The sequence below is a fragment of the Asterias amurensis genome, chromosome 2, assembly GCF_032118995.1.
Source record: "Asterias amurensis chromosome 2, ASM3211899v1".
NCBI classification, from domain to species: domain Eukaryota; kingdom Metazoa; phylum Echinodermata; class Asteroidea; order Forcipulatida; family Asteriidae; genus Asterias; species Asterias amurensis.
Genome location: NC_092649.1, coordinates 4,785,972 through 4,797,918, shown reverse-complemented (window position 1 = coordinate 4,797,918; position 11,947 = coordinate 4,785,972). Strand labels below are relative to the sequence as shown.

Genomic DNA, 11,947 nt, shown 5'->3' with positions numbered 1-11,947 from the left:
AATGAATGATTTACCGGACACAAAGTGGTCACACCATGCATGCATGCATGTAGCCCACCTTGTTGAGCTGTTAATGGCTCCGCTTTTAACATCGGTCTCATCACTGTCGTGACAGTGATGAGACCGATGTTAAAAGCGGAGCCATTAACAGCTCAACAAGGTGGGCTAGCATGCATGCATATCCGGTCATGAATATCATGATCATCATGTCGTGAAGGTTGCCAATCTTATGCCTGTTGCGCTGGCGGACGTGTTTCGGCATCTATCCACGCTTTATTTTGATCCTGACACTTGTCAACTTCAGGGAAGCGAAAGAACTTTAACCCTTCTTTTGATCCGAACCAATTTTTGCAGCAACAGCGGCTAAGAACCATGATTATTCGATTGTAAAGTTCGTATCTGTATACATTTACACACAAGTAAACAAACTTTTGCCAACCAAGATGGTGGAATTGTTTTGTCACGTGACTCGTGACGTGTCAAAAGAAAGGTCTATTCTGAGTGGTACAACTAAATTCATCGACCATGAAAATGTATATTTGGTCACCAAAATTGTGGTTATAAGTGATTTAGAAGGTGAGATATTGATAAAATGTGTGTTTTCTTCATATGGCGGCCATCTTGAAAACCCAAGATGGCCGCTTTATAAAAGAAAGAAGGCACTGCTGCTCTTCTGAGTGGTACAGTTGGATCCATTGACCATGGAAATATATATTTGGACACACTATTTGTGATTCTATATAATTTTGGAGGCGAGATACCGGCAAATATGGGTTTTTCATATGGTTACCATCTTAAAAATCCAAGATGGCCGCCATACAAAGAAAAAAAAGCACTGTTGCTTTTCTAAGTGGTGAAGATGTATTCCTTGACCATGGAAATGTATATCTAGACACCATAATTGTGATCCTAGGTGACTCAGGAGGTGAGATACTGGCAAAAACAGGTTTTTAAATGGCGGCCATCTTGGATTTCCAAGATGGCCGCCATAATACGTCTTTGTGAGGTGGTTCCTATCAAAAATGCAAAGCTTAGGTATTAAGGAACACGTGGACAAAATTTGGTGCTTTTGTCCGGAACGTCCACATCCATTCGCTAAGCTACCTGACTATATTGGGTAGAAATATCTTTCCATCCAACAACACGCAGAGCTATATACAAGGATGGTTTGATACAACGTAATGCGCCAACATCAACTGCGGCTGCCAAAGTAAAATCCCCATCCGACACAGACCAAAGCCCCAAAACTATCCAATCAGCAGTCTTTTATTATTATCCCCTGACGTAATATTGGAAAATTTCCAGGTGTGTGAATGATTTATTGACAATGGGTTATAGAATTTGATTTGAAAGAACATGGTTAACGTTCGATGATAGAGGAATTTACATGTAGGCGATGTCCCTTCAGGGCCACCATATGTAGGCATGCCAAAAAAGCATGTGTGAGTACAAGCAACGGGCCATTGAAATGTTTTTTCCCCAACAGTATTTGTTTTGACCCACTCACCATTCCCAAATGTTTGTGTTTATTAAATACTAAATAGCTTCGTAATATAACATTAACTCAGAAGAACTAATAAGTAATGCCTCAAATGAATCAGATATTTTAGATCGCAGGTCTCCAACATAAGGAATTTTCAATGGCTTTTCCTGGCTTTAACCAAGTGGTTTAAACAACTGTTGATCTTCGCCTGCGGTGTAAGTTTTCTTCAACTTTAATTTGTTTTGTTTATATTTCGTATGAACTGAGTTATTAAACTTTAACCTAGGCTGGTCCATAACTTACTGATAAAGAACACACACACGTATGCACTTTTATATGAGACCTCTGCACAAAATAATAATACATTCAATATCAAACCATTTTGAAACAAATATTTACTACGCAAGTAAAAAGCTGATGTTCCTTCAAGACCCATGCGTGTCTATAAGTTCAATATTCGACGTGGCCATTGGTAACGCTTTATTTTGGTAAAACATAACAATGCGGCCAAAGGTACAACGTTTATTTGCCCAGCCCTGACTGATTTTGTTGATTGTTTTTTGTTTATAATATTTGCAAAGTTTACTTCATGTATCAGGGGCTTTAATTAAGATATAATTATCACAGCCATTTAAAAAAAAAAAAATTATTACTGAAGGTACAAGCATTGCAACTTTTGGTTGAAAAGTCGCAAGTTCAGAAGTTCAACGACCTGTAACTTACAAACCACAAGGCCAAGAATGCTTAATTTAGAGTTTCCTAATATTAAATAAGATCAAAACTAATCAGCAAATGGAAGAAAATCCATTAGATGGACCCACCATGGCGATGATTTGACTTGGATTGACCCTTGTTCATACCTTTACTATAATTCAACTTCAAAAACATGATAATTACAATGAAAATTCACGACAAACGATCAGATTTTCAAACTTATTTTCTTTATTTACAGACGCTCACATTCACTGCTTAATTAACTACAACCTTCTGCAGTGAACGCTTTAGGCACATCAACAAATCTACATATTTCAGAAAAAAAGCAATATTAGGTGAGGTATTTAGTACGAAAAAAGAAGATTATACCGTACATTAACCAACATTTGAGCGAGAAATGCTCTTGCATTATTTTGGTCAATGTTGTAGTAGGCTGGTAGAGGAAGTCTTGAAGAAGAATTGTACCTTCGATGATACAAACTTTAAAAATGGCTGCACTTGTTTGTTATTCTACGTATGTTTTGCTTTCAAGGGCAACTGTAATGTTCCTGTAACCAAATAACTTTCATGACATAATCTTGACTGTTTCCCAAACTTAATGTTTGTATCATTGCAGGTACAATGTCATCTTTTCTTCTGCCGTGAATACAAATTCAGTATGAATTTAAAATTATGAATTTAGTAAGTTGTTATATATCTATATAATTATGTTGCCAAAAAAAACCATAACTCTGCAGGCATCAAAAAAGGTTTCCAAAATTCATAAGTAATGTAACTGCTCAATCCCAAATGAATGCCTATCAAATTAATCAAAACAATTTAATAACTTTCTTGTTGACTGATACTCAAAGCTCTTTGCTGGGAGGTGACTTGTGGTAATTTTACAGATTTTAGTTATTTCGAAATCCTTTACAACATTTACAGAAATGTAATTCTTCGTTTTGAAGAAAACTGGTTTTGTTGTGTTTTGACTAACAATTGTAAACTGAAAACGATATCCTGAAATATGTAGAAGACAGTTGGTAGAAGACACAACACAACAACTATTATCTTCAATCCTCTATTATGATTGGTCGATCCATAGCAACAGTAGCGTGACATACTGCACCCTTCGTATTTTGAAGCAGGGAGTGAAGTTTGCTTTGATTATAGTTGGTTCTAAAAAAAAATGTTTGTGTGAAGACAGTTGGTATTAGAAAAGTTTTTTTGTGTGTGAAAAACTGTAAACTATAGCGCAATAGTTACCACTTCTGTGATAACTAACGGAACGTAAAGAGGAACCTTAATGTCAAATTGAGTTTTGTGATCCACATATCTTCCCAAAAGATGGTCCTCATGGAGATGGAAAATGTCTCTAACCTCAAGTTAAAATGGTGTAGAATGCCACTGTGTCTGATACTATTTACCAGCAAGTTTGTTTCTAAATCCCAAAATGTTTGATGTCGCATTTCAATATTGTCTGTACTTGTTTCCTTTGACAAAGCTTTTGATGATTTTCCATCGAAACAGTTTTGGGTTTGAGTTCTTTTACAGATGCGAAAAATCCTCTTTGAAATGTATGCGGATCCGTTCATTTCTGAAATCCGATTACGTCATATTTCAAATGAGTATCAAATGAAATTTATGGGATGTGATTAAATTGGTTCAAAAGTATATCTCAAATATACAACAAAATATCAACACATAAATTCATGGTACATGTATAGATTAACAATTGCAAGGTTGTTTCTTTATAATGAAACATGATACATGCCAAATTACAATATACAATTGGAAAATTCAGTTGGATACAAGAACCATTTTAATAAAAATGTAAAGCAAAGGACAACAATAAAGAGCATCAGTCACAAACAATATACAGTACGGTATTTAGATATACAAAACCCTATTCATATTTTAAGCAAGATTTATGTTCTTAGCCAGTTTATAAGCTGAGATGAATGAACTTCGCCAAACTCTTTCTCTAAACCAAACAATTAAAAATCTCCACAGAAAAGTCATACAAGGTTAACTCTTTATGGTGAAACATACAAATTTCATACAGCAATGTAGAGCAATGTACAAAAGAGGAATCTGTGATAGTTCTAAAAATACTCAAAATTGAAACTCCATTTTATGAGTTACAAAAGATAAAATACACCAGTGTGCCCATTCTCAATTCATCATGTATGCTATAAGGAGAAGAATTACTTGTTTGCTAAGTATACTTGGCAAACAACCAGTGGTACAAAAGCAAAACAAATTACAACGAACGGGTCTTACAGTGGCTGCTTTTATCAGTGTATACTACAGAGGAGTTGATAACCAAAGTCTTAAAGTGGCTGCTTTTATCAGTGTATACTACAGAGGAGTTGATAACCAAAGAGTCTTAAAGTGGCTGCTTTTATCAGTGTATACTAAAGAGGAGTCGATAACCAAAGAGTCTAAAAGTGGCTGTTTTTATCAGTGTATACTACATAGGAGTTGATAACCAAAGAGTCTTAAAGTGGCTGCTTTTATCAGTGTATACTAAAGAGGAGTCGATAACCAAAGAGTCTTAGAGTGGCTGCTTTTATCAGTGTATACTATGGTGGAGTTAATAACCAAAGAGTCTTCTAAAGTGGCTGCTTTTATCAGTGTATACTACAGAGGAGTTGATAACCAAAGAGTCTTACAGTGGCTGCTTATATCAGTGTATACTACAGAGGAGTCGATAACCAATGAGTCTTAAAGTGGCTGCTTTTATCAGTGTATACTACAGAGGAGTTGATAACCAAAGAGTCTTCAAGTGGCTGCTTTTATCAGTGTATACTACAGAGGAGTTGATAACCAAAGAGTCTTCAAGTGGCTGCTTTTATCAGTGTATACTACAGAGGAGTTGATAACCAAAGAGTCTTCAAGTGGCTGCTTTTATCAGTGTATACTAAAGAGGAGTTGATAAGCAAAGAGTCTTCAAGTGGCTGCTTTTATCAGTGTATACTACAAAGGAGTTGATAACCAAAGAGTCTGAAAGTGGCCGCTTTTATCAGTGTATACTACAGAGGAGTTGATAACCAAAGAGTCTTAAAGTGGCTGCTTTTATCAGTGTATACTAAAGAGGAGTTGATAACCAAAGAGTCTTAAAGTAGCTGCTTTTATCAGTGTATACTACAGAGGAATTGATAACCAAAGAGTCTGAAAGTGGCTGCTTGTATCAGTGTATACTAAAGAGGAGTTGATAAGCAAAGAGTCTATAAGTGGCTGGTTTTATCAGTGTATACTACAGAGGAGTTAATAACCAAAGAGTCTTAAAGTGGCTGCTTTTATCAGTGTATTCTACAGAGGAGTTGATAACCAAAGAGTCTTAAAGTGGCTGCTTTTATCAGTGTATACTAAAGAGGAGTTGATAACCAAAGAGTCTATAAGTGGCTGGTTTTATCTGTGTATACTATGGAGGAGTTAATAACCAAAGAGTCTTCTAAAGTGGCTGCTTTTATCGGTGTATACTACAGAGGAGTTGATAACCAAAGAGTCTTAAAGTGGCTGCTTATATCAGTGTATACTACAGAGGAGTTGATAACCAATGAGTCTTAAAGTGGCTGCTTTTATCAGTGTATACTAAAGAGGAGTTGATAACCAAAGAGTCTTAAAGTGGCTGCTTTTATCAGTGTATACTAAAGAGGAGTTGATAACCAAAGAGTCTAAAAGTGGCTGCTTTTATCAGTGTATACTACAGAGTAGATAACCAGAGTCTTAAAGTGGCTGCTTTTATCAGTGTATACTAAAGAGGAGTTGATAAGCAAAGAGTCTTAAAGTGGCTGCTTTTATCAGTGTATACTACAGAGGAGTTGATTTCCAAAGAGTCATAAAGTGGCTGCTTTTATCAGTGTATACTACAGAGAAGTTGATAACCAAAGAGTCTTAAAGTGGCTGCTTTTATCAGTGTATACTAAAGAGGAGTTGATAACCAAAGAGTCTGAAAGTGGCTTCTTTTATCAGTGTATACTACAGAGGAGTTGATTACCAAAGAGTTATAAAGTGGCTGGTTTTATCAGTATTACCAGACTACAAAGGAGTCGATAACCAATGAGTCTTAAAGTGGCTGCTTTTATCAGTGTATACTAAAGAGGAGTTGATAACCAATGAGTCTTAAAGTGGCTGCTTTTATCAGTGTATACTACAGAGGAGTTGATAACCAAAGAGTCTTAAAGTGGCTGCTTTTATCAGTGTATACTACAGAGGAGTTGATAACCAAAGAGTCTTAAAGTGGCGGTTTTATCAGTGTATACTATGGAGGAGTTAATAACCAAAAGAGTGATTGCTTTTAACAGTATATACTACAGGGATGAAAACAAAAGACTAGTGACTCTGACAGAGGAAATGCTTTACAAGGCTGCACACAACAGTCAACTTGGATGTTAGATGTGAACTCTTAATCTCTCCTTCACCAAACAATGAAAATACTCCACCTTTGGATCTCTTCTTATATTTTAATTGTCAAACAATTCAATCTCTGGGTTTGAATCAATACCATGAGGTCTTTTAATCCATCTCTACATCTAGAGTGGTAATATCCTTCCATGCATCATTGATGAGTCTCCTTTTTTCCTCTGTCAGTGTGCCCAATCTCAATCCCAGCTTCGTGAGGTGTTTCATCCTCTTCAAATCAGTAGCCCACAATGATGCACAATCACCCAAGTCATAATTCCAAGACAGATCCAGATAATTTAGAGTTGGCATGTCACTCACTGACTCAGCAATACGGGCCATGTCTTCCCCTATCAGTTTGCAGCCACCTAAGCTCAGATTCTTGAGGTGCTTCATTCTCTTCAAATGAGTAGCCCACAATGATGCACAATCACCCAAGTCATCATTCCAAGACAGATCCAGATAATTTAGAGTTGGCATGTCACTCACTGACTCGGCAATATGGGCCATGTCTTCTCCTATCAGTTGGCAGAGTGCCAAGCTCAGGTTCTTGAGGTGGTTCATTTGCTTCAAATGACTAGCCCACAATGATGCACAACCACCCAAGTCATAATTCCGAGACAGATCCAGATAATTTAGAGTTGGCATGTCACTCACTGACTCGGCAATTGGGGCCATGTCTTCCCCTATCAGATTGCAGTTGCTCAGTCTCAGATTTTTGAGGTGCTTCATTCTCTTCAAATCAGTAGCCCACAATGATGCACAATCACCCAAGTCATCATTCCAAGACAGATCCAGATAATTTAGAGTTGGCATGTCACTCACTGACTCGGCAATATGGGCCATGTCTTCTCCTATCAGTTGGCAGAGTGCCAAGCTCAGGTTCTTGAGGTGGTTCATTTGCTTCAAATGAGTAGCCCACAATGATGCACAACCACCCAAGTCATAATTCCGAGACAAATCCAGACAATTTAGAGTTGGCATGTCACTCACTGACTCGGCAATTGGGGCCATGTCTTCCCCTATCAGATTGCAGTTGCTCAGTCTCAGATTTTTGAGGTGCTTCATTCTCTTCAAATGAGTAGCCCACACTGATGCCAAATCCCAACCACCCAAGAACGTATTCAAAGACAGATCCAGCTCAACTAGAGTTGGCATGTTACTCACTGACTCAGCAATAGGGGCCACGTCATGCACCAACAGGCAGCAGTTTTTCAATATCAGATTATTGAGGAGTTTCATTCTCTTCAAATGACTAGCCCACAATGATGCAGAACTACACAAGTTGGAAGTAGTCAGTTCAAGATATGAAATATTAATCATATTAGTAAAACAATTTGCTAACCCATTACCTAACCACCGTAGGTCACAGGCTGTAATAAAAAGCCTATTTACACTGGAAAGGTAGGCACTACCTTGGATTTTTTTCTGATTACCAATCTGCTTCACTAAGTGAAAGAAGGAGTCCAAAAAATCACTATTCCACTCATTTATACTAATTTCAGTCCTCACAACTGCATTGATGAAATCCTCTGATTGTAAATTCTTGGACTGACTCTCAAAGTAACAAATAAAACCCAACTTTAGGTCTTCATTCTTTTGCAGATTCTGTAAGACTTTGTTTGTACATTCCTCATTGTCACCACAACAAAACCTTAATAGATACTCATATGTAGAAGGATATATCCTTGAGGCACTGCAAACCCGGACAAGGATGTCTTCAAACTCCTCTGTGTTGATTAAACTTTGCCAATACATTGCAGCACAGAATTCCAAGAAAGTTTTGTTTATAAAATACACATTGTTATGAGCGTCTAGCTCCTTGAAGACCCTTTCGCTAGTGAGAACACCTGCACGTATTGCTGCATCGAATGCTTTCTTGTCAAAATCTTTTTCTTTAAAGGAAAGAAACTGATTTGTAGAATTTAACCCATGTAGAGCAACCTTTCCAATTGAAATCAATATTTGTGATACTTCATCTTGTGACAAGTCTTTTGCTTTTCTCCTGAATATGTATTTCAATGCTTCAGTGTAAAGCCGAGTCATTGTTTCTGGGAGTTTTCCCGACTCTCTCCAGAGCAAGCACATCAAAAGCAGCAACATTGGACTCTTCGCCAAATCAGACAAAACTTCAGAAGATTGTATCTTCTCTATCAGATTCCTAACATTCTCAAGGTCTTTAGGGAAGAATTTATTCACATAATTCTTAATATCCGTAGCTGAAAACCCTTCAACTTCCACATGAGTGAATGGCTTTTCAACCAATGATGAGCTGACTAGTTGGTCAAGGGGAGGACGAGATGCGATAACTACCCAGCAGTCTTTGTACTGTTTTCGATTAAGAGCCTTGAGAATTGAACCAAATGAGGACTTTTCCGTCTGAGTGGTTTGAAATTCGTCAAACCCATCCAAGAGGATCAACACTTTGTCTTGGTTTTTGTCAATAAACCCTTTTAAATCACACCTTTTGACAATGTCTCGCTCTATGAGCTGATCTGCGACAGCGTCAATGAGGTCTGTAGCTGTTGTCAGTGATCGCATTTTCAAAACAAAAACAAGTTCGAACCTTTTGAGAATCTCACTCTTACCAACTGCCCAATCATAAGCGATTTTGTCACAAAGAGTAGTCTTTCCAAGACCTGCCGATCCACTAAAAACAACACGTTTGATTAGATTGTCCTCCCTTGTTTTTAAGTGGAAAATGTCTTCATATGATTTCATTTGTATTTTCTCTTTCACAATCTTCCCTACCTTGTCATTAAGTACAACTAAAACAAGCTTAGTGTAGATGTCCATTATGTGGATCTGATCATCATCAACCCATGGGAGCATCTGTACAAAGCTACCTGTATTCATGTAAACTTTCTTCAATGCCTCTGTAAGTTCATCTGAAATAGCTTGAGCTTGATGACTGGGGTCTGGTGTTCCTATAGGGTGGTATGAAAAGAAACAGCAACATCATCAAAAGCTGAATTTTTCATTGTGTCATAAGATGCCTTTTTATTTTTTAATAATAAAGTTTGTATGTGTCTTGATGCATAAAGTTTATACCATTATTGATCTTGTGCAGCTGTGGTAACTAACTATCGGGAGTCTAACTATATTTTTTATGCAAATCAAAAGTGTGGATGATGTAGTAACAAACTTAACAAATTATTACTCAAGAGGAAGTAAATATTACATTTGTCTCAGGGACTTGTGGTAGGGTTGAAGAATTGACACCAACTTATGTCATTGACTCAAACATCTAACCTTTAAAAAAAATGTAACAAAATCTAAACTCATACTTTGGACTTTTTTTTAAAGTAAAAAGATTAGTGAATAGACAATCTTTTGTTTTGACTGGCTATTTACTGTTCAGAGCGTTGAGGTGAGGATAATGTTTTATTTGCTTTTAAACCAGCCTCGAAATGACTAGTTAAAAGTTTGAGCACTTTTTTTTACACATTGTTGTTTTTTAAAAGTGTGTTCTGTTTCAGGAACAGAACATTTCAACTTTGATGTACTCATGATACTTGTTTTTTGTTTTGTATAAGTGACTCGTGATTCGGGCACAGGCTTAACATTTGGTGACCCCAAACTTTGATGTAGACTCGAACTGGACACAAAGTTAGTAGACTCAAATGATTGAGAACTTGAATACATTTCATCCACAGGGGTTGTCTACTGACATGCTAATAACAATACGTCAGATGGGTATTCCTTTCCTCATTTTCAAGTTGAAAATGTCTTCATATGATTACACTCAAGTGTAATTTTGTTGAATGAATTTTAAAAATATTAAACAAAAACAAGTTGAAATGACGTTTAAGTATGATTCCAATTTAGTGTCATTTTCATTAATTATGTTCACTACCTTTTAAACCTTCTCAACTCATACAACCTTATCATAGGTGTTTATTTTGTGTATCTTATGAGTATCTATTAGCTAGTACCTGTAGTCATGTCCACTAGCTTCAATGCCCCTCTAGTCACATCTGCAATAGCTTGGGCTTGAGGATTGGGGTGTGCCATTACTGTTGAGAGATAACAAACAAAAATCAACGCAAGAAATGTCTTATATTTATTGCTAAAAAGTTTACATTATATTATATGATAATTCTTAAACTCAAAGTGGCTTTGCTCTTCTGTAGAAAAATTGTTTCTGTACATCAACACGAGTTGCTTCAATGTTTCCTTAGTTTTCAGTATAATTGGGGTAACTTGAGCTTGAGTATTGGGGCGCGCCGCTCCTGGTGAGCGTTAACAAACAAAGTTCAGCACAACAATTGTTTCAATATATTCTTGAACAAAGTATGATATTTTTTCAGCAGAAGATGCTTCTTTTTTACCTTAAGTTTTTTAGTAACATAATTATGCGTGGATAATATAAATTCACTAGACATAATTTTATTGATGTTTCGTTGTTTGTTTTTATTTGTTTGTTCTGTGTTTGGTCCATTTGATGAGGTGGTGGGATTTATTCTTGAAATTTAAATATTTAAATGTTAAATGTAAACATTTTTATTGTAATTGTTTTTATACAAAGTTGTTGTATAATAATGTAATACCTGTTACCTGTTACATGGTTGATATTTTTATTGAAGGTTATTCCAGAAGCGGGGGCCATAAAGACGTTACTACCATCTCCGATTGACATGTTGTTCACCATTGCCTGTGATTGGTGATGAACTAAGGTAAGCGCATCGGATGATTGTGATATTGTTGCTAGGTCTTGGTGAACTGCAGGAACTATGTCTAGATAAAGGAGAGATGGAAAAAAAATTGTTTTTGAACACTTAAATACATGATTCAAAACTTCTGAACCTTCAATCTGCGGTAACGCCCATCAGGAATATGGAATCTCGCAGCTTTCATTGAACTCTCATTAGGACTGTAGAATCTCTAAGTTTTCATCGAGTCTGGAGGAGTAAGCTTGGATTGTGAAGTGTCTAGGGATTTGAGGAACCTACGTACCGGTAAACCGTATATTCGCGAATGCACAAAACTGTACAGAGATCTCTTTATCTCGAAGTTCGTAACCTTTTGATAAACATTCCGATTCCTCATGTTGTTGTTAAAATAAAGCATAAAGGTTCTTGTTGATCTGTACCTTTACTGTGACAGTTTGAAGCTATCTCATTGATGATTCCTGCTGTAGACGATATACTCTGTTCAGGTTCCTCCAACAAATGGACCGAGGCACTAAGATGATTTTTTTCTTTTGTTTGAGATTGAGGCTTCATTTGTTCCTTCCTTCCTCTTGTGTTCTTAGGAATGGCCCCTATTCTAGGAGAAGTTCTCTGCGACTGGACTAAGCAATCTTGTTTCTCAGTAGAGGCACTCTGTTGAGTTACAAGTCCTTCTCGAGATTGATGCTTCATT

At 36.7% G+C, this 11,947-nt stretch overlaps 1 protein-coding gene across 2 annotated transcripts; it reads right to left on the bottom strand.

Annotated features, from left to right (window-relative positions):
* Positions 1-2,402: 2,402 nt before the first annotated feature.
* On the bottom strand, positions 2,403-11,946 carry LOC139949478 (NLR family CARD domain-containing protein 4-like). Of its 2 annotated transcripts, XM_071947842.1 has the most exons (4): positions 11,676-11,946; positions 11,141-11,320; positions 10,519-10,599; positions 2,403-9,510 (listed from the first exon to the last, which is right to left on the bottom strand). In XM_071947842.1, the coding sequence occupies exons 1-4, from the start codon at positions 11,944-11,946 to the stop codon at positions 6,698-6,700; spliced, it is 3,345 nt and encodes a 1,114-aa protein (XP_071803943.1). In that variant the 3' UTR covers positions 2,403-6,697. The 2 variants fall into 2 exon arrangements, with proteins under 2 accessions (XP_071803943.1, XP_071803952.1); XM_071947851.1 differs by lacking the exon at positions 10,519-10,599.
* Position 11,947: the final 1 nt, after the last annotated feature.